Raw genomic sequence first — 21,041 nt, forward strand, 5'->3', positions numbered from 1 at the left:
CCTGCCCCGCCCTGCAGAGGCCCCGCCCCACCCCAAGGTGAGGCAGGTGGGGGCGGAGAGGGCGGGCTGCTGGCCCTGCCACACCTCCTGTTCCAGCAAGGTGACCCACCCAGTCCTACCACCAATCCAGCAGTCCCAGGGAGGGGCCCCCCAAAGAACCAGACCAGAAATAGCCTTAGGCACGATCTTTATTCACTTGGACACTGTACAAATATTACAACTTCCTTTTGCTGCAAAAAGTATAAAAATAATCTTTATATAGGAATCCATTCATTACTGCAAATCTTTCTAAATCTCTGCAAATGGCTCTAAATGAGGGTAAATGAATAAACAAGAGAGGGACTATAGGGCAGCAGGAGGTTGGGACAATCCTCAGGGACTCACCTGCCCAGACTCCTAGCTGGAGACCTGTTTTTTCCTGTTAGCACCCCCAACCACCCCCTACAGGTTGTCAGGGCTAAGGGTCAGGCAGAAGGGGGACACAAAACCGGGAGGAGCTGCAGGGTCCAAGGGTGGGGAGAAGTGAAGGAGCCTAGAAGTGGTGCTGGCAAGTGCCCAACTCCACCCCGGCTTCCCTCCTGGGAGTGGGAGGAGCTGGCAGGAACAGGGCAGTGGGGGTTGGGCAAGCTGCCCTATGAAGTTTATGTGGGTCCTCATCTGTGACACCGGGTGGCAGCAGAGCCTGAGCTCAGGGAGGGCAGGGGACGACACAAGGTGGGGGGAAGGTTCCACAAAAGAGGCAAACATTATGGTGCCACCATGGGGGGAACTGAGCCCCTTTCTCCCACTCTCCCAGCACAGTACAGGTGTTGGTGCAGGAGTGGGAGCTGTGGCCAGAACTGAGCAGCGAGGGAAGGCTGGGGAAGCCGGGAGGAGTCTGTGGCTCTCAAGCTGTGGAGGGGTGAGGTGTGGGGTGGTCCCCAGCAGCCCTCAGGTTAGACAGTCTGTGTCCCAGCCACACAGGGCGTCCCCATCAGTCAGAGGTTGAGAACAGGCACATCAAAGAGGTCACAGACACCTTCACTCTCATCCAGGTTGTAGATGTAGTCGTGGTCTCCGGGGGGTGGAGAAAGGCGGAGAAGGGGAGCAAACACTGTGGAGAGTACCAGACTGAGGCCTGGGGCCAAGGCCCTGCTCAACGGCCACCCAACCCCCTGTCCACATCCACACCCACCCTCCACCTTCCTAGGCCACTTATCCCCCACCTTCCTGGGTCACCCACCTTCTGAGGACATCAGCTCCTCCAGCAGCTCTGAGCTCATGCACTCTGGGGAAAAGAGGAAGAGCTCAGTTACATTTCTGGCTCCTGCCTCTCCACCACCGAAGTCCATGAAGGGAACCCCCCATCAGGAACTTTTACACTTTTTCCAGGTACCAACCACGACCATAGGTCATCAAAAGAGCAAGAAAACCGCTCTAAGACCCCATAAGCTGTGCCCCATACCCTGGCCCTAAGGAGGAACACAGCCCTACCTCGTGTGGGATCAAAGATTTCTGACAGCTCTTTGGGGAGTTCCAGAACTGAAAGACAAGAAAGCCATGCTCAAGGGCACAGAGGTTCAGCCCAGTCCCACTCTAGCCCCCAACTTCCTCAGATCCTATAACACCCACCCTGGGGCTCTACACAGCTGAAGAGGTGGAGGCCCTGCCTCAAGCCAAAATGGCACCGTCTGTCAATCACCATTGCTGACCCAAATTCCTCAGTGCTGAGCCCAGGGTACCAAGGGCTCATTGCAGGTGGTATGGCCCTTCGAACTCAGAAGTATTGCAAAAGGGCAAGAAGACTCCCTCCCTTTCTAAGCTCAACATTCATACCCTGTCTGATGGAGGATGCCCCGTCCGATGCAGGATGCCCTGCCTGGAGAATGCCCTGTCCGTCCCCACCCTTACTGAGCACTTCCTAGAGGCAGCCTCAGACCCCACATCCAAACAGGGTTACCTGGCAGAGGAGGAGGTAAACACTTCTACAGGGGCTAGTGCTACAGAATGATAACCCTGCTACAAAGGTCTGACTGGGAGGATGCCCATGTAAAGCAGAAAAAAAATGATGCTGGAGAGGAGTGCTGGGGCTGGATCACAAGGAACGTCATGTGCTAAGCACAGAGGCTCGAGTTTTATCCAGAAGGCCTTAGGAAGCCGTTAAAGGTACTTTTGTAAACAGAAATGCCAGTCAGGCTGATCCTTCTCGACTGACGTCAAAAGGAGGATGCTGAAGAATTTACGACAGAGATGGCTGGCAGGGGTCCTGTGTGTTGAGGATATAAGAAGCGTCTGGAACAGAGCTCACTTAGCTGATGTGACGTGGGGACCAGGAGAAGGAGCTGGAACTGGAAAAGCAAGTTCAGCTGAGAACACGTGGGAATTAAGTGCCCACTGGATGTGCAGAAGGCACGTGGACACAAGCATGGGGTCCAGGCAAAAGACCTAAGCGAGGCGGAGGCTCGGCGTTCAGCTAGCCCTCTGCAGGTGCGGAATGGGACAGAGACCTGGAAAGTGTTGATGCTTAAGGACGCTCCAGGAAGAGATCAGGATGGAAGCCAGTGGAAGAACAGACAAGAGCTGGCATCATTAAAGCCAAAGGAGGAAAAAAGCATCAACATGGAGCAAGGGACCATCAGAGCACATCAGCCTTGAAACCTGCTGGAGCTGGCAGTCAGGGTTGGGCAACTTCTCAAGAGCATGGGGCGGGTGCAGGGGTCCTGACTGCTGCAACCAAATGGTGACCAGGAGACCAAGACATGAAGTGGAGTGGAGATGACTTTTTCAGAGTCCAGACAGAGAGGAGACGGAAAGTAAGAGAGGGAGACAAAGAGGACAAAGTGCCATTTAGTGAGGAGAGGGCGGTGCCTATGGGCTGAGGAGAAGGAGTCCTGGAAAAAGCAAACTCTCAAGTTTCTGGATGGAAACAGGACCCCAGGCCAATACCATCGCCTCTCCTGGGAAGGTGCCACCTGTCTTTGGACCACCTGTCTAAGGGCCATACCACAGCCCCTTCCCGAAGAGAGTGCTTTCGCCTTCCTGAGACCTGAGTCTAAGGGTGGCAGGTAGGGTTTGAGAGAGAGACAGAGAATTTCGTGACAGACCAGTAAAGGGGACAAACAGGCACCAGCACTGAATCCGGAGGCCACGCTCCTCACTCTGGCTAGCAGAGCTCTGGTCTAGGCAAGGTGGGTGGCAAAGGCTGGCCCCTGTGTTGGCCAGCTCTGGCTAAGGAGTTAGGAGAGCTGAGTTTCTGGCCCCAATTCCGTTTCTGACCTAGGACTGGCTGAAGCTGGGTTCTCTCTGTTCCCGATGGGACAAGTACTCACCGCCTGTGGGGTCTGCCTTGATGGGCTCAAAGGAGGTAGAAGGGTTGGGTCCAGATGAACTGCTATTGCTGCTGCTGCTGCTGCTGCTGCTGCTGCTACTGCTGCTGTCCAGCAGAGCAGAAGACTGCAGTGGCCGGGTGTCCAGTGCTGTCGGGCCCAGTGGGAGTGAGCTGAGCTCACCACTGTCCTTGCTATCGGTTCCAGGGCCGCCACTCACTGCAACCACATGCCCCCAACCCAGTCACTTGGGGACAGGCAGTGGGATAGTGACGCGGGCTGTGACGGAACACACGGCCAGGATGACTACAGCCCTGGCTCCCAGGCCCAAGGAGAGTTAGGTACTGCCAGTCACCCCTGAAGAGGTAACCTGGAAACAAGGCACTGACGGAGACAGGGGCACGCAGCCCGTAAGAGGGGGAGACTCCTGGACAACATGGCTGCTGTGACCACACTTCAAGAGGGAATATCGGGGCAAGTGAGACATAGGTGGACCTGGGGGAAAACTGCCACGACTAATGCCCCTTCACTCGGTCAGGGATTCTGTTAGAAAGGGCTCCCTTGTCACAGCAAGGGGAGGCCAGCTGGGGGTCAGGAAAAGGACAACCCCCATTGGGTCTCTGCCAGCTCTGAGTATAGCATCCCACAACCCAGAGGTATGGGCCCCTTGGGCCCCGGAGATCACTCCACCAGATGTTCATCATATCTCACCTGTGATCTCGGCTGCTGGACTGGCCATCCCTTGGGCTTCAGTGCTGCCAGGGACACAGGCGGTCGTGGTCACCTGGGGACTGCTTGGGTGTGAGGCATCCTGGGGCAGGGCCACAGCAGGTTTGGGCAGAGGTGGAGGAGTAGAGACAGCAGGTGGGTTCTGGAGCAAATCTTCAGGTGGTGGCACAGGCACTGCCACAGGTGGTGAGCTCCATGCTTCTTTGTTTACCAGCAGCACCTCGATGGGGCCACTCACACTCTTCAAATGAATCTGGTACTTCTTCTGCCCATTGAGGCCCTGGGGGTGTGGGACAGACGATGGAGGGCAGGTGGCAACTGGAAGTGGGCTCGGCTCCTGCCTGACCCTGAGCCGCAGTGTCCTCTCCCACCCCAGGCTGCCCGTTCTCCCAGATAACCCAAAACCTCAGGCCTCCCCTACCTGCCCCACCCTGGACTTATCAAGCTCCACAGCCAGCATCCACCCTCAAGCAACCCCGCCTGCCTGAGCTGAGCACCCACCTCTGGGATGGGCACCTCCAAGCTGGTGCCAGACGGAGCCCGGATGGCCAGGAGGGTGTCTCCTAGAATATCAAAGAGGATGGGTCAGGGCCCAGGGGCTCAATCTGACCTGGAAATGGAGGTTCCTGCCCCTTGGAGCAAGGAAGGAGATTATGGTCCCTGAGGGGCTAGACATTAGTCCTCACCCATCCCCCAGAGTGGCTTGGGCAGAGAACTAGAGCATTTCTCCTTCCAAGAGCCCACGGTGAGTAACCAGAAAATCTGGATTCAGACATGTGGAGCAAAAAATTGCTGGCCATGGGCATCACACATCCTCAACTGAGGGTTGCTCCCTAGGTGTAGGTGTTCTGGCCAAGGCCAACATCCCTTCCCCTGGACCAATCTGTGGGATGAAAGATGGAGAAGAAACAGTTCCTGAATCCACAGTGCAACTAAACTAACTACAGGCTGGAAGTGGGCATCATTGCCCCCTCAATACAAGCACACGTGAACGCATGAACGAGCATGCAGAAGCCAAAGCCAAAGGTAGACAGGGACTGACCCAGTATCCTCTCAGTATGGTGAGCCTCCACAGGGTCCCAGTGACCCTCTAATCCAGAACTTACCCTGCTTGATTCCTCTTTAGGAAGGCCTCAGGAACTCTCGTAAGAGATGGAACTCTCTTTGGATACTGAACCCACTAATCAGGACTGTGGCGCAGCCCAGCCCCACCCCCATCTCCCCCCACTCAGGCTCTGCTCACCAGCAAAGCATCTGCAGATGTCCTCATGAGTCACGTAGGCCAAGGTGTGAGGGTTAAGGAGAATGACTGATGCCCTGCCTATGGTCACGGATGGTAGATCACAGAGAAGACCAAGCTCTTTCGGAGTTATCTAACACACAAACCCTTGGAGAAAGTCCTGGGGCAGGGGTCTAGGTGGAGAGGGATCACAGGTGGGAGAGGGGCCCTAGAGAGAAGCAGGAGGCTGGGACCCGGCCAGGAGCTGCAGGACCATCCTCGTAACAGAGGTAGGGCCCAGGGCACCACAGAACAAACCCAGATGGACTAGAGGGCCCCTTGCCCACACCGCAGGCGCAGGGACTGTCAGGAGGATATCAGCTGTTCTGCACGTCCTCGGTGACATTCCGGATGCTCTGCTGCACCCACACCTTGTGCTGGTCCAGCTCTTGCTCTCGTTGCTGCAGCTCCTCGATCTCTGCCTTGAGCTCAATCAGCTTGTCCGCAATCTCCCGGGTATTGCAGCCAGGCCCCACACCCCTGAGCCCAGGGAGGGGGGCTGAGAGCGGCTGGCAGAAACTCTGCTCTCATGGTCCCTGCTCTCTCCTGCACCCTCCACCCCCAACCCAACACTTCTGGGTAGGGGATCCCATTATCCTCCCAGGTGCCCCCACTCACTTCCACTGGATGCTATTCTTGGATTTTTTCTCGATCAGCCCAATACCTTCCAGCACGTTGGTAATGTCGTAAATCCGCCGCTTCTGGCGCACAGCTAGGGTGTCAGCTGCCTGGCAGAGAGAACAGAGGAGAGGATGCTCAGTCCCACCCTGAGGTGTACCCTCGGCTACCCTGAGACTTTGCTCTGTAGTAGTCAGGAAAGGGGTTGGACAAACCCAACGATCCTCCCGGCCATTACAGCAGCTCAGGACCGCAGGGTGGAGAGAGGTCTGGCTCAAGCTGAACTGACGTTCTGATACCCCTTCCCCCAGGCAGGGAGGACCACGGGGATCGGCACCTGCAGCTTGGACACTGGCACACAGCTGACACCCAACTGCCTCAGCCGAATGGATTGAACAGCTCCCGGCCCCTCACTTGTGAGCAAGCACACAGATGGCGGCCTATTCTCTGAGGGCTCCGCTGGGCCGCCCCGGGGGTTCCCGCTACCTGCTCAGGCCTGTTCCACCATCCCCCGAGTTGCCCCTTAGCCCGGGCCGCACCAGCTTGAGGTCAAGCACGCCGTCCTTGGCCTCCTGCAGAAGCGACACGAACTTGGTTGTGAGAAGTCCCAAGCTCTTCTCGTGCCGGCTTGGGGTGCCCGGGGGCGGCGGCGCCTGTGGCCCGGCCTCCGCCATCGCGCCCGCCCGCCGCCTCCCCTCAGCCAGGCCAGGCCAGGCCGGCGCCGCCGCCACTTCCGCTTCCGTTCCTCACCGCCAGCCGCCGGCGCCAGCGTCGCTGCTTCCGCTTCCTCCCCGCGCTCTCCTAGGGAACCCGGAGCAATTCCTCTCTGCAGGCACGGCCGCAAAACTTCGGGGACCATCAGCAAATGTTCAACCGCCGAAAAGGACGAAAACAACCCGGGGATCCTGAGAGACAGGACTTGTTGCGGAGGAACGTGGAGGAAGTAGGTGGGCAGCCCGGAAGTAGAGAAACGGGGGTCACCCAAACCTTCTTGGATGGCCAGCCTGCCCCGACACCACTAACTCTGCCTCAAACCCATGTCAGGAAAAGGGACCACGCTGCCAGATGAATCCCATGTGTTTCCCCAATCCTGCTCCTACAAGCTACTCCACTGGCTTGAGGTCACCTACCCTATCATAGTACTTCATTTCCTGCCAAACAGTAAGCACTACCTACATCTAGCGTGTCTCTTGTCTCTAACTCCCCTCCTCTTCCCTGATCCCAGCCTAGTCTTTCTCTTGTCTCCACACTGCAGTGCTCATGGGCCACGGAATTTATTCACTTTTCAGCCACTGCAAATATGTTTACCGATGTGCAGATATATGTAAAGCACTTAGAGCAGTTCCTAGCATGTAGGAAGGATTATGTGTTTGCTGGTATCATTTTGCTATTTTAACATTTTCATTATTTATTATTGTTTATTATTATTTCTGGTTAAGTTCTCTGGGAAACAGACTTTGACAGGGATCTGCCTGCAGGAAATTTATTGAGGATCCGCACTTGTAAGACCAGCAGAGTTGGACAGAGAAGGATTTAAACTGCAGTGTAGTTATAATAGAAGCCTCTTGCTGACCAGTAGAACTCCAGCCAGGCCTGGCAAGGAAGACCCAACCTCACCATTCCCACCTTCCCGGACACATCCCTCCCCTAACCCACCCAGAAGGGCTCATGCCAGGAGGAAGTGCCAGCTGCATTTTGTCCTTGGATGTGGAGTCCACTTTAGCCTCTGGGGGAGCCAGAGCCCAACCCATCCTATTAGAAGCTCTGAAACTAGGGTGGCCCTTCTGAGATGGTCCATGTCCAGGAAAGGGTACTGGGCCTTCGCAACCCAACATTGACTGAGAGACTCAGGTGTGAGTCCTCAGCAGCCCACGCTCCTGGCAGCTAGGGGAGCAAGTGTCTTGTCGAGAAGGGTGGATTTTGCTCATTACTAGCAGGTATTCTCTTCCCTGGCCCCTTTAATTCTCAAGATAAACTGCTTTCATAGCCCTTGAGCCTCTCCTGCCATCATCACCCACCATACGCATTCTTCACAACAGCCCGTGATCTCTCACTGCTCTGCAAAGGCACACACCCTCCTCTGAGGGGCCAGTCAACCAGTTTTCGTACTGTGACGTCGTCTGCATTCATATTTGCACAGCCTACTCTCCACAACAGGTTGGGGCCATCTAGTTCATGTCTGTTCTGAGCACTAAGAGGTCCTGGGTAGACTGCTCAAGACTCAGTAATCATGGGGAGTACAGATCCTCCTTCCTCCAAGGAAATGGGGCCCAGCCCTCCCCACCCCTTCCCACAGTGCAGATGCTCTTTCCTGTTGGGAATAAAATGCTGGAGACTCAGCTTCCTTCCTTCCTGCACGTGGCCTTGGAAGGGGAGGGACCTTGGAGGGAGGAGGGGGCTCCTGGGCAGGGAGGTGGGACAGAGGCTTCCTAGGGAAGAGGAATTCTACTGCATGCTGAGGCGTGGGCCAGAGCCACCCAAGCCCTGCGAGCCAGAGGAGGGAGTGCCCAGCTCGGCTGTGAGCTCCGGGGGAGAGGGCCATCCTCAAGGCCAACGCTGTTTGCGGAGGAGGGAGAGGTGGATGCCTGGCCAAGCCTGGTGAGTTCCATACCAAACTGTCCTCTGCAACTAAGAGCAAGAGAGGGGTCCAGTGGAGACCTGTGCCTGCCTTCCTCACTCGACATCTTCAGTGGCAAAACTGAGAAATCCAGCAAGGGAGGCTTCCCAGGTGTGTTCCCCATCACACCCGTGTCCCTCTCCTTGCCTGGGCAGCAGCCTTCCACCTCCTTCTCAGGGAGGCCTAGACAGAGCCTGCAGCTCAAAGGAGCATCCACTCTACCTGCTCTAACCCAGACCCTTACCCAGACTCCCACCTTGGCTCTGGCTCCCACAGGGCCTAAAATGGACTCCACAGCCAAGGACAAAACGCAGCCGGCACTTCCTCCCGGTATGAGCCCTTCTGGGTGGGTTGGGAGAGGGATGTGGCCAGAAAGATGGGAATGGTGGGGTTGGGTCCACCCTGCCAGGTCTGGCTGGAGTTTTATCAGTCAGCGAGAGGAGTGGACCGCCCTGGGAGCCAGACTGAGGAGCAGGAATGGGAACAGGGTCAGCAGCTGCTTCCTTCAGGCCCTGTCCAACTGACATGGCTGCCAGGCTCTTCCTGCCCAGGGCCCGAGTGGCCAGAGCAGGAGAGGGCGGAGCGGCTGGCCCGGGGTGCAGCACTGAAGTGGGCCTCAGGCATCTTCTACCGGCCAGAGCAACTGGCCAGGCTGGGCCAGTACCGCAGCCGTGAGGTTCAGCGTACCTGCTCCCTGGAAGCACGCATCAAGGTGGGCACCAGGCTGGGGCAGGAGTGCTAGGGGTGGGTGGCAGAGCTGGCCAGGCCTCACTACCTCCCTTCCACAGTCAGTGGTGCAGTCGTACCTGGAGGGTGTGAAGACTGGTGTGTGTCAGCTGGCGCAGGCCCTTGAGGCCCTTCAAGGAGTACGGGAGGCCCTGGGCCAGGCCCATGGGTTGCTCCGGGGCACGGCCGAGACTGTACAGACTCTAGAGCCCTTGCGGGAGCAGTTCGCCCAGCACAAGCAACTGCAGGCTCTGTCTCAGCTGCTGCCCCGACTGCGAGCTGGTGAGTGTGCAGGGGCCCTGGGCTTCAGCCCTTCGACAGTCAGTCAACAGACACTCATCAAGGGGCTGGGGCGCTAGTAGAGATTACATGGAGGGACACCCCAGGACCTCCCAGAGAGGGAACTCAGGCTTCTGATGGCATATAAAGCAGGGTGCAGATTAGCCCGCTCTGGGGTTCCTGAGCGAGGAATGTCTGAGTCAGGACTGACACCCAGTCAAGTGGCTCTGGCTGCCCGGGTTGTTAAATGCTTTACACATCACTGCAGCCCCAGGGCCTCAGCATCTGATCCTGTACCCACTGTACAGGTGGGAAGGCTGAGACCCAGGGCTGTCATCTCTGCTCCCTCCTCAGTGCCGGCTGCGGTGGCCCACACACAGACCCTGATTGACGCCCATCAGCTCTTGGAGGCATATGTGGGCCTTCGGGAGCTGGAGCAGCTGCAAGAGGAGACATGGGCATCTCTGGGGGGCCTGGAGTTGCCAGTCTTCGAGGGGCTGGGCCCTCTGGCTGAGGCGCTGGGCCATGCTGTGGAGATGGCTGTAGGTGCCGCAGGGCAGCTGGCACGGGAGGACCCAGCCCTGTTGGTGGCTGCTGTGCGTGTGGCGGAGGTGGAGGCCAGCCGCACAACCTCCCTTGAGCAGGCCCCCCGGGACTGGCGGCAGCGCTGTCTGCGGGCACTAGAGAAGGGCCTAGAGCGGGTCCACTTTGGAACACCTCTGCTGCCTGGACCAGGGGCCCTAGCAGGGTGGCTGGAGGCTCTGCGGGTGGCTCTACCAGCTGAATTGGTCACCGCTGAGGCACTAATAGCACCCTGCTGCCCGCCACACTACAAGGTGGTCCAGCTGTGGGCCCATACCCTGCATGGTGGCCTGCGTCGCTGCCTGCAGCAATTCCTGGAAGGGCCTGAGCTGGGAGCTGCTGACGCCTTCACCTTGCTGCACTGGGCCCTGCATGTGTACCTGGGGTCAGTGCCCTTGGGGCAATGGGAAGTGGGTGGGTCAGGAGCTGGGGGCTCAGTGTGACATTGGGCCACTCATCGCCAGGCCAGAAATGATGGGGAGTCTGGAACTGGGGCCTGAGGCTGATGTGTCTCAGCTAGAACCCCTCCTGACCCTGGAGAATATCGAGCAGCTAGAGGCAACATTTGTGACCCACGTCCGGGTGAGTAGTTGGGGCCCAGGTCCAGAGAAACTCCACCACCGGCTGTGTAACTGTATCCGTGCTGCCACCTGTTTACCTGCCTCTAACTGGGCCAGTGCCCTGCTGTGCCCTGCTGCATTCTGCTGCCCCCCATCCTTCCCCCAGGCGAGTGTGGCACAGTGGCTGCAGAGGGCACTGGATGGGGAAGTAGCTGAGTGGGGGCAGGAGCAGGAGCCTGACACAGACCCATCTGGCTTCTACTACTCGCCGATGCCAGCCATCGTGCTGCAGGTGGGTGGGAAGGGGCAGCCCAGTGGTCAGCCCTTATAAAAAAAAGGGGGGAAGGGCAGGACCGGGACCCTACTGATGGCTGCCCATGCCTGTCTGTAGATCCTGGAAGAGAACATTCAAGTGACCAGCCTGGTCAGTGAGTCACTACAGCGGCGGGCGCATGGCATGGCACTGTCAGAACTGGGAACATTCTTGAGGAGGTCTGCTGAGGCACTGCCCACCCCCACCCCTGGCCCTGCTCCTGGGGCAGCCCACAGGGGCCCTGGGTGAACGAGGCATATCAGTGGGAAAAGGCTCCTCCAAACAGTGCCTTGGGTGTCTTGGAGGTGGGGCTAGGGTACTCTCGGGGCAGGGATTGTTAGGGAACCAGAGTGACAGGAAGTACAGGAGCTACCTCTGCCCTTTGCAGCTTCAATGATGCTCTGATCCGATTCTCCCGAGATCACCTCAGAGGGGAAGCAATGGCCCCTCATTACGTGTCCTACCTACTGGCTGCCCTCAACCACCAGTCAGCACTCAGGTATCAGAAGGCCCCTACAGAACCTCACCTTCATTAAACCCTGACTGAACACCTGTTAGGTATGAACCCAGTCTTTACTCAATAGGCTATTAGGAACTTTACATAGTTCTGTGGTTCCAATCCCAGTTCTACTAATTATTAGCTGTGTGATCTTGGGAAAATTACCTAATCTTTCTTTTCTCATTAGTATTATATGGGTAATAATGAGATGTTATGAAAATCTCATTCCATGTGAAGTACCTACTACAGCGCCTAACACATAGTCTCATGTATTTATTCATTCATTCAGCATATACTTACCAAGTCCTACTCTGTGCCAGGTAATGTCTGGGGTTACAGCTGTGAAGAAAACAGAAAAATATCTCTATCCCCTTGGGTCTTATATTTTTGTGGATGAGAGGAGAGAGGGCAAACAAATAAGTTGCTGATCTTTACTCCCTCCTGACTGAGATGTACTTACTCCCCTTATCAACGAGGGAACAGAAACCGAAAGACATGCGCAAGGTCACAGCGCAAATTAGAGGCAGGTCCCGCTGGACTGTGTACTTTCTGGCTTGCTGAGTCCACCACTCCACAACCCCAGACCTTCAGAAGTGCGGAAAATGGCCTTTCTTGTCCCCTCCCCTGCCACCCACCCCCAAGCGCACACTCTTCAGCCACTAGGCGGCGCTCAAAGTGGCCAGACCACGGAGGGCTCTGAGGGCCTTGGCCTTGGTCCTGAAACCATACTTTTGGTTGGTCCAGCTCCTCCATGTCCGTCTTGCAGCCCGATGGGGTGGCTTCTGGGGTCTTGACTCCGGTGCAGGCAGCGCTGGACGAGTTGCAGAGGAGGATCTGCCGACTGGTATTGGAAGCGCTGCTGGTGGAGCTCCAGGTAAGGCTTCAAGTGGGGATGGGAGTAGGAGGAGATAAAAAGCGTATGAATGGGAGTCTGCGCGAAATGCCGGGTCTGGGTCGTCCTTCCAGCCCCGCCTCTGTTACCCCTCCCCCAGCCCCTGTTCGCGGCTCTACCCTCGCGCCGTTGGCTGTCGAGCCCAGAGGTGCTGGACGATGTGTGCAAGCGGACAGAGAGCTTCTGCCAGAACTTCTATCGTGTTCGGAATCCCGCGTTCCAGGTGTGTTGGGGAAAGGCTGGTGAGGGTGGAGCGCCGATGGGAAAGGCGCTCTGGACCCACCCAATCGCCCTCCCCGCAGGTGCTCCTGGCCGAGACAGAGCGTACTGTGGTGCTGCAGTACCTATGTGCGCTGATGCAAGGCCGCCTGGTGTGCCGTGATGCGGACGAGCGGAACCTGGCAGCCGAACGCCTACAGCAAGATGCTGCTCAGCTTCGGGATCTTTTCCTATGTTTGGTGAGAGCTTGTTTGGCGAGCGGACAGGCGGGAGTCTCAGTGGTTGGGTGGGAGCCAAGGGCTGGCTCAAGACCTACCCCAACATGTTCAGGGCCTGGAAGAGAGAGTTCAGTGCTCTCCGGTGCTGCTCACCCTGAGAAAGCTGCTGAACCTCAGAGACCCCACAATGCTTAGCCTTGAGGTGGCAAGCCTTCGGCAACAATTTCCCGATGTAAGGTAGGCAAATAGGCTCGGAAAGAGAGAAGGAACCTGGGAAGGTAGCCAGTTGGGGTCAAGTGAGGGTTTGGTTTTGTTTAAATAACATAGCCACGATCACGTCTCCGCCCTCTTGGACCTGCGTGGGGACGTTTCCCAAGAGCAACGCCTAGCCGCACTCAGCTCCCTGCAGGACGGCCCGCAGCCCTCGCCCCCCGCGGGTCACCGCGCACTTTTCAGCCTTGTGCCAGCACCTACGCCCGCTCCATCCTCCTGCATCTTCTCGGGGATCTGTGTCTGACCCCCAGCTACCCGCAGAATAAAGCTATGCCCGCTGTACGTCTGAATTGTGTGTTGGGGAAGGGTGTGGGGATAAAAGTGTCTGCGAATATTAGACACTTAGGTCCACGGGCAGGGAGACGCCTAAGGTATCCTGTCTCTAGTCCTGATATACGGGCTGCCCCCCAACTGTCTCGGCATCAGTTCCCAAGTATCCGTGCTTCCGCCACCGTGTACGGACTGCACCCCCATATATCTGCGCCGAGGCCGTGATCTCGTGTCTCCTAGAACCCGACTCGGAAGGCCAGGTACTTAAGTACCTGAAGCCTTGAAACCCGCCTGGCCCTGGTGGAGCAGGCTCAATACAATGCCCTGGTGTGGCTCAGTAGATTGAGTGCCGGCCCGCGAACCAAAAAGGTCGTGGGTTCATTCCCAGTCAGGGCGCATACCTGGGTTGTCAAGGGCCAGGCCCCCATAGGGGGCGCCCGGGATGGAAACCACACATTGATGTTTCTCTCCCCCTTTTTCTCCCTCGCCCACTCCCTTCCTTCCCCTCTTTCTAAAAATAAAATCTTAAGAGAAAAAAAAGACAATGCCCTGTCCAGGGATGCCCAGGGACGTGAGCGGGTGACGGGCTCCGCCCTCTCTGCCCTGCCTTGCCGCATCCCTCAGCTGGGTTCTCCGACTCCCGCCGCCGACGAGTTGCACGCAGGTCCGAGCGCTTTCCCGTGAGCGTGCGCGCTCGGGAGTGCTTGCGTCCCCGGCGTCAACTCGCGGGGGCGGGGCTGCCGGTTACCGATGTTTCGGAGGAGGAACGGCGGAGACAGAAGAGCAGCGAACAAGTGGGGGTGAGGCACGAGGATGGAACCCTTTCACCCCGAGGGGCTGAGAAGGCGCGCAACGCGAACCCCACATTACCTACCAAGGAATCCCCCCGTCTATTGTCCTCTGGCCCCGCCCCCCATTGAGCACGCTCTTTGCCCCTTCCCCCGCCGTTTATAGGCTGCATGTCACGCCCCTCCTCGACACCTCCGTCCCCATTGGTTCCTCTTCCACGTTATCTTCTCCCGGAGTTTCCTATTGGCGCAGGCCACACCCTCTTATTTGTCACCAGACTCCGCCTTCAGTCTGGGTTCCTCCCCCAGCCATCTTTCATTCATTCTGCATCTAGTGCTGTGTGCTTGGGGCATGGGGGTGAATCAGGCCCGTCCCTCCCCTTTGGGAGTTCAGGAGATGGTGAGGGCACACGGACCTAGGCTACGACAGTGACAGCCTAGGGCGGTAAAGGGGCCGCCTAGGCACTAGGAGCCTCTAAGACGCCTGGAAGACTTCCCGGAGGAGGTGAGGCCTAAACCGAGCCCTGAAAAATGGGCATGAGTTTGCTTAAGGGAGACATTGGGAAAGCATTCTTGGCAGAAGGACCTGAGACATAAAAGAAACAGATGTATTCTGGTAATCGCGAAGAGGTAGGTGGAAGGAAAGAGGGAAAGATGAAGGGGGGCTGGTCCAGGTGGAGGGCAGGAGACCAGTGAAGAGTCCAGGAAAGTGTACAGTCAGTTGAGGGGAGTGAAGCCTGAGGCCTGAAATCTTTTCAAGCAGCTGGCCTCTAAGCAGAGGGAAAGGAATGTGGGGCGGGGGGATCAGATCCAGATGCGGAAACAAAGTGCAAGAAAGGAATGATTCCAGTTATGAAAAGAAGGACTCTTGGCTTCAGTTATTTATTGAGCAGCTGCTCTGGGTACTGTTCTGGGCCCTGGGGACACACTGTGAAGACTTGAAAGGAGAAAACAGATAACAAATGGTGATACCTGCTATAGAGAACAGTAATGTAAAAAAGGGGGTGGGGAATTGTGGTGGAGGAGGGAGAGCATGTTCACTGTTTTATAGAGTATGTTATAGGGAGCCTTTCTTTCCTTTTTAAATTGATTTTGAGAGAGACAGAAGGAAACATCTATTTGTTGTTCTACTATGTGTCCTGACCAGAGATCAAACCCGCAACCTTGGCATATTGGGACAACGCTCAAACCAACTGAGCTACCCAGTCAGGGCTAGGGAGGCTTTTCTAATAACATATTTGTGCAGAAATCCAAAGAATGTGAGAGAGTGACCCCTCCAGTTATATGGGGGCAGGGGGAAGCCGTTCCAGACAGGGGACATGTTCAGTTTGAGATGCCTATTATACAGTCCAGTAAAGATGTTGAATTGAAAACTGGCAACACTGGTCTGAAGTTTACAAAAGTTTGGGCTGAGGATTTTAAAACCATGAGAGTGGATGAGATTCCCTAGGGAGTGAGCACAAATAGAGAAGTTTCTGAGTGCATTACAGTGTGAAGAAGTTAGGAAGATAGGGATGACCAGCAAGGAAGATGGGGAACAAACAGCCAAGGCGGTAGATTTGGGGAGCCAAGTGGAGAACATGTTTCCAGAATGAAGTGATTAACTGTGTCAAGTGCTGCTAATCAATATGAAGACCCTTGATGACCTATGTCAGATCAGTTTGAATAGAAATTTGGGGAGGGGGGCCTAATTGGAGTGAAATTTAAGAGGGAAGAGGAGAAGAAAGAAATAGTCTGAGTATAGATGACCCTTGACGTGTTGTGCTGCATTGAGGAGCAGCTAGAGGGAGTGGTGCTATTGCCGGAGGAGTTGGGGTCAAGTGAGGGTTTGGTTTGGTTTTGAGATGGAGAAATAACAGCACGTATTTATTCTGGTGGAATGAATCCAGCAGAGAGGAAGATATTGGTGATGTAGGAGGTGTAGAAGAGAGGAGAAATACTGAATTGTGCCCCTGAGCAGGCAAGGGAGTTCAGAGGCTGGAGCCTTCAGTCACTCTCTGGAGAGAGACTGCATCAGACTGAGCCCTGGTACGTTCAGGGCTGAGTGCCCCGACACCAGCCTTGGATGACAACTAGGAAGATGCCTCTGATAGGGGACAGACCAGGGACTGGCTTGGATTTGCTAACGTTTCCCTCTGACCCCCAAAATTGGATTCTAAATTGGATTTGAACCGATGACCCAATGGACAGAAAGCATTCCAGGTGGAGGGACCAGCATAAGGAAAGGGTATGCAGGCACTCAGACTGATTGGAGCCAAATGGGCTAGAGGAGGTGGGTGGGCCCAGGGGTGGCGGGGGGGACTGAAAAATGCCATAGGTAGAAGGCAGATAGAAGGTCGTGAGGCCCCCTCAGCCATCAATCGGCAGCTGAGGCTACATTATACCACCCTCCAGCCTAGGTGGGTATAGGGATTAAAATAATAGTAGGGGCTGAGCACAGGGATTAAAAATAATGAATAGGGGCTCAGGCCTGATGTCTGGAGCTCACAAGCTAAGGGTGTTCCAGGAACCACCGTCTAGGAGAGTGTATAAGACTCTTCCTCCTGCTTTCTCCCAGTCCAACTTGCTTGGGTGAGCCTGCTGGAGGGAATGGACACTGCGGGGGGTGGGGTGAAGAGGCAGCCACGCAGGCCCCTGGGGACTCAGCAAGGGCAGTGTGGGGCACAGGGCCTGCTGGCGCTCAGGCCACACCCACTCATGCTGGCCTCCCTCTGCCCTCTATATCCCCAGAAGTCGACAGTGTGGGGAGTTGGAGCAACCTTGCTGGATGCGACCCCCAGAACAGAATGGTGCTGGACTCGGGGGCTCAGGTGTATGAGCAGCCACCCCCCAGCCCGCCAGCCAGTCCCTCAACCTTGGGCCCTACACTGAAGCGCTCAGACCGAGATGGGACGCCGCTGTGCCCCTGGCCTCGGTCCCTGGCCTTGCCCCTGGCTCTGTCAGCCTCAGCCCTACGGCCCCGGCCGGAGCTGCAGTCCTTCTCAGAGTTGCGCTTGGGCCACCGCGGCCACATGCGCCGCAGTGAGAGCACCTGCACCGTAAATAGCACTGGCCGGCGCAGGGGTGGCACCCAGTGTAGGGCGCCACCTGGACGAGGACGGGATCCAGGTGGGGGCACCCTGAGGCCTGCAGCCTCCCTGCCTCACATTGCTAAGACTCGAAAGGATGTAGGCCGTGGTGCCGGCAGGAGCCCCTGCATGTTGGTGGCCCTGCGGCCAACCAACATGGACCGTGAGCGGGACAAGTTCTTCCAGTCCCATTACACCTACAACCCACAGTTCGAGTACCAGGAGCCCCTGCCTACGGCTGTGCTGGAGAAGTACTGCGAGGCCTCCGGACAGTTCATCCATCAGGTCAGTCCAGCCCGCCCACTACTCCCCGGCCCTGACCGCCCAAGAGGCCTGGCCTGACCCACCACTGCGGCCCTGTGTGCAGGCAGTCGGCATCATTGAAGCTGTCCTGGAGAAGTTTGGCACCTACGAACACTTTGAGGCTGCGACTGGGGGCCAGCTGCTGACCAAGTGCCAGATCTGGTCCATTGTGCGCAAATACATGCAGAAGGAGGGCTGCGTCGGGGAGGTGAGCTAGCCCCGCCTGCGAGGACTCTCTTCTACATGCCCAAACTGGGCTGCCCAGTGGGTGGTGCCAGGCCCAGCTCCACACTTGGCCAACTAGGGACCCCTGGCAGGCCTTGTCCCTGCCCTAGTGAGGTGGGAGCTGGCCCTGAGCAGAGATGAAGGGTGGGTGTCCTGGCCAAGTGTCTAGCCAGGATGCCCTGTGGCATTATTTGTGGGTACACCCACACACTAGCCCCAGAGCTGCTGGCCATGGCTCAGGGCACTGCTCCTGCCACAGGTCGTGGTGCAGCTGAGTGAAGACCTGCTGTCCCAGGCCGTGATGATGGTGGAGAACAGCCGACCAACACTGGCCATCAACCTGACTGGAGCCCGTCAGTACTGGCTGGAGGGCATGCTGCGGCACGAGATAGGTCAGGGCGTGCGTAGGTTGGGGGGTGCACAGGAATGAGAGAGGACTGGAATGTGGGGGGACAGGGAGGGGCCCCCGCAGCCCCACCGCTCTCTCCCACTTCCCTCCGAGAAAGGGCCCTTCCCTTTCATGAGCGGTCACCTCCTCTCTCTGGCTCATGGAGGGAGGCCCCAGCGTGCCTTCCCACTCCCTGGGCTCACCCTCATCTTTTCTCCCTCCACTTCCTCTCTGATTTCCCCTGGCAGTTGGGACAGGCTGCTGAGGCCTGGGCAGGCCGGAGGGAGAACCCTGAGGTCCCACTAGCTGAGCCAACATACAGGCCCTCCGGGGTGGGAATGGACTTGGCTGAGGACACACAGAGCTCGGTATGGGAGCGGGTAGGCCAGGCTGGAAAGGAGAGCATGGGACGCTAACTATTCTTCTCTGTCCCTCATCAAGAATCCTGTTGCTCTGGGCAAAGGTGGTTTTTTGCTAGGGACATAGACGTGACTGTCAAAATGATATGGGCCTGCAGGATGTGGAGCTGGGGTGGTGTGTGAGTTTCTGCTCCTCCCCAGGGGGCTGGGGAGCACTGTGTTTGGGAGAGGGTGTGTGTGTGTGCGCGCGGGGCCCTGGATGGGTGGGGGAGGGTTCTTGTGTGAGAGACCCTGTGGGTCCTTGGGTGCGGATTCACCTGAGGAGGGATTTCGTGCTGCCTGGGGTTGGGTGAATGGGCAGGACGGGGTGGGGGTGGCCGGAAAGCTTATGTGAGAGCCCGAGTTTAGGGGCAGGAGGATACGCGCGTGGGTCCGGGTTAGAGGACCGGCGGGCGGTTCTCTGGGTGACGTCCCCAGCACCGCCTCCCTCATCCTCCCACAGGCACCCACTACCTGCGAGGCGTGAACAATGCGCGGCAGCCCTGGCACAGCGCCGAGGGCCGGCTGCAGTACGGCCTGCGGCCAGCGAATCCCACCGAGGAGGGCCTGGCCAGCCTGCACAGCGTGCTGTTCCGCAAGCAGCCCTTCCTGTGGCGCGCAGCGCTGCTCTACTACACCATCTACCGAGCCGCACACATGTCTTTCCGCCAGCTCTTCCAGGACCTGGCGCGCTATGTGCAGGATGCGGATGTGCGCTGGGAGTACTGCGTGCGCGCCAAGCGTGGCCAGACTGACACCTCGCTGCCGGGTCGGTACCCACGCGGGAAGTACCCTGAACTGGGGCAGGGGCAGAGGTGGCTTCCGGTGTAGGGACTCACGGCCCTTCTGTGCCCACAGGCTGCTTCAGCAAGGACCAGGTGTATCTGGATGGCATCGTGCGCATTCTGCGGCACCGCCAGACCATCGATTTCCCTCTGCTGACCTCGCTGGGCAAGGTGAGTGGCCACGGGCCTTCAGCGGTCCCAGCCAGCTCCCCTCTTCATCGCAGTATTCCCTGAGGCTGTGAGAGGTGCTTGACTGAGGTCAGGGTGCCAGGCCTCTCTGGTGGGGGAAGGTGAGAAGAGGAGGTGAAACAACCGTCTGGCAGATGCTTGACTCAGCCCACAGATGCATGTGTGTAGATACTGCACCTCGATGGAGCTGATCATTCCAGACCAAAGGAGCAGTCAGGAAGGCCTAGAGATGGAGGCTGGAAAAATGGCCAGGGACCAAGTCCCTGGCACTGGGTATCTGTGCCAGGCTGAGAAAGATAAACATCTGAAGCAACGGGGAATCAGAGGAGCTTTAAGTAGATGAGTGGCACAGATGCTTGCTTTACAAGAGGAGGAGGCTTTTTTTTTTTTTAAGAAGGGAAGGGAAGGAGAAAGGGAGAGAAACATTGGTCCTATCCGCTGCTTCTCACATGCCTCCAACTGGGGACCTGGACCACCACTCTGGCCCAGAATTGAACCAGTGACCTTTTATTTGCAAGCCCACAATCCACTGAGCCCCACGGGCCAGGGCAGGCCTTTCTAATCACTTCTGCAGGATTGATGGTGGTCTGGTCTAGCCGAGCAATAGACATGCAGTTTGAGAGAGAGGGGCAAGCTGGCAAGCTCTTCAGAGAGTGGAATCCCTTGAGCTCAGTGGCCACCCTGAGTGGGAGGATGACAGATTCCAGCCCCCTCCCTGGAATCTGGCCTAGGGAACTGTCAGGAGAGTGGATGGCATAGTGTGACACCCAGGAGTTCAGTGCTGGGTACGGGGAGCCTCAGGTACCTGTGAGCTATCTAGGAGAAGGTGTTCAGAAGGCAATTGGATACCCAGGTTTGGAGGTGAGGGGAGCTGGGCTGGAGATGGGAGGGGAGTATAGATGATAAAAGAAGGTGTTGAAAGAGCAAACAGCCAGGACTGGGCCTCAGAATACAGAACATTGGGAGAGGATCAGGCGGGGGAAAGGGAGGAGCGCCAGACACAAAGGACAATGAGCCATGGGTAGAGAGCTGGGACCAGCCACCTGAAAGCCAGGGCCTCTGCCTACCCCTCAGACCCAGCTTCCTCCCTGCAGGTGTCCTATGAGGATGTAGACCACCTGCGTCCCCATGGAGTGCTGGACAACACTCGGGTGCCCCACTTCATGCAGGACCTGGCACGGTACCGGCAGCAGCTAGAGCACATCATGGCCACCAACAGGCTGGATGAAGCAGAGTTGGGCCGCCTCCTGCCTGACTGATGTTGGCTGAGGGTTCCAGATCATCCCCCAAACACAAAGATGGCTGCTGTGTGCTTCCAGGGCCTGGGTGTTTCTTGGGGAAGCTGGGAGGGCAGAGCACCTCAGGAGGGAGGAGTGGCAACATCAGTGGGCTTGTGTCCCTTGCTAGCCTCCCTGGGACCCGGAGAGCAGCATGTTGGACAAACTCAGTCTGCCCTCCTGCCTGTCTATTGAGCAGAGGGGAGGCCTGGGCAGCAGAGAAGCTGAGCATGGATGGGAC

The 21,041-nt window shown here is 57.3% G+C and overlaps 3 protein-coding genes across 5 annotated transcripts; 2 read left to right on the top strand and 1 right to left on the bottom strand.

The window, feature by feature from the left end:
- Nucleotides 1-179: 179 nt before the first annotated feature.
- Nucleotides 180-6,663, bottom strand: E2F4 (E2F transcription factor 4). Of its 3 annotated transcripts, none has more exons than XM_054579339.1 (10): nucleotides 6,471-6,663; nucleotides 5,932-6,041; nucleotides 5,632-5,793; nucleotides 5,278-5,321; nucleotides 4,536-4,597; nucleotides 4,017-4,314; nucleotides 3,309-3,455; nucleotides 1,474-1,521; nucleotides 1,223-1,267; nucleotides 180-1,093 (listed from the first exon to the last, which is right to left on the bottom strand). In XM_054579339.1, the coding sequence occupies exons 1-10, from the start codon at nucleotides 6,603-6,605 to the stop codon at nucleotides 978-980; spliced, it is 1,167 nt and encodes a 388-aa protein (XP_054435314.1). In that variant the 5' UTR covers nucleotides 6,606-6,663; the 3' UTR covers nucleotides 180-977. The 3 variants fall into 3 exon arrangements, with proteins under 3 accessions (XP_054435314.1, XP_054435312.1, XP_054435313.1); XM_054579337.1 differs by having other exon boundaries at nucleotides 3,309-3,524; XM_054579338.1 differs by lacking the exon at nucleotides 1,474-1,521 and having other exon boundaries at nucleotides 3,309-3,524.
- Nucleotides 6,664-8,423: 1,760 nt separating this feature from the next.
- Nucleotides 8,424-13,391, top strand: EXOC3L1 (exocyst complex component 3 like 1). The gene is made up of 14 exons (XM_054579334.1): nucleotides 8,424-8,529; nucleotides 8,825-8,878; nucleotides 9,100-9,260; nucleotides 9,337-9,556; nucleotides 9,908-10,520; nucleotides 10,600-10,717; nucleotides 10,862-10,987; nucleotides 11,087-11,187; nucleotides 11,397-11,507; nucleotides 12,252-12,381; nucleotides 12,500-12,622; nucleotides 12,702-12,857; nucleotides 12,949-13,073; nucleotides 13,164-13,391. Exons 2-14 carry the CDS (start codon nucleotides 8,833-8,835, stop codon nucleotides 13,351-13,353), a joined length of 2,220 nt encoding a protein of 739 aa, XP_054435309.1. The 5' UTR covers nucleotides 8,424-8,529; nucleotides 8,825-8,832; the 3' UTR covers nucleotides 13,354-13,391.
- A 3,509-nt stretch (nucleotides 13,392-16,900) lies between these two features.
- Nucleotides 16,901-20,796, top strand: MATCAP1 (microtubule associated tyrosine carboxypeptidase 1). Its single transcript, XM_054579061.1, has 6 exons — nucleotides 16,901-17,520; nucleotides 17,603-17,746; nucleotides 18,023-18,155; nucleotides 19,013-19,318; nucleotides 19,408-19,505; nucleotides 20,618-20,796. The coding sequence occupies exons 1-6, from the start codon at nucleotides 16,954-16,956 to the stop codon at nucleotides 20,780-20,782; spliced, it is 1,413 nt and encodes a 470-aa protein (XP_054435036.1). The 5' UTR covers nucleotides 16,901-16,953; the 3' UTR covers nucleotides 20,783-20,796.
- The last annotated feature ends 245 nt before the right edge of the window (nucleotides 20,797-21,041 follow it).

The sequence above is a fragment of the Pteronotus mesoamericanus genome, unplaced genomic scaffold (assembly GCF_021234165.1).
Source record: "Pteronotus mesoamericanus isolate MK-2021 breed Mesoamerican mustached bat unplaced genomic scaffold, CSHL_Meso_final contig_52, whole genome shotgun sequence".
Taxonomy (NCBI): Eukaryota; Metazoa; Chordata; class Mammalia; order Chiroptera; family Mormoopidae; genus Pteronotus; species Pteronotus mesoamericanus.

Bases quoted from the DNA above. Each gene is read 5' to 3' on its own strand.
- MATCAP1 (XM_054579061.1), top strand. From the start codon at position 16,954: ATGGTGCTGGACTCGGGGGCTCAGGTGTATGAGCAGCCACCCCCCAGC. The intron at 17,747-18,022 runs GTGAGCTAGCCC...CTCCTGCCACAG, and splicing joins AGGAGGGCTGCGTCGGGGAG to GTCGTGGTGCAGCTGAGTGA. The intron at 18,156-19,012 runs GTCAGGGCGTGC...ATCCTCCCACAG, and splicing joins CATGCTGCGGCACGAGATAG to GCACCCACTACCTGCGAGGC.
- E2F4 (XM_054579337.1), bottom strand. From the start codon at position 6,605: ATGGCGGAGGCCGGGCCACAGGCGCCGCCGCCCCCGGGCACCCCAAGC. The intron at 5,794-5,931 runs GTGAGTGGGGGC...CCCTGGGCTCAG, and splicing joins AAGAATAGCATCCAGTGGAA to GGGTGTGGGGCCTGGCTGCA. The intron at 4,598-5,277 runs GTGAGCAGAGCC...TTGATATTCTAG, and splicing joins CATCTGCAGATGCTTTGCTG to GAGACACCCTCCTGGCCATC.
- EXOC3L1 (XM_054579334.1), top strand. From the start codon at position 8,833: ATGGACTCCACAGCCAAGGACAAAACGCAGCCGGCACTTCCTCCCG. The intron at 11,188-11,396 runs GTCTGCTGAGGC...TGCCCTTTGCAG, and splicing joins CTGGGAACATTCTTGAGGAG to CTTCAATGATGCTCTGATCC. The intron at 12,858-12,948 runs GTGAGAGCTTGT...CAACATGTTCAG, and splicing joins GGGATCTTTTCCTATGTTTG to GGCCTGGAAGAGAGAGTTCA.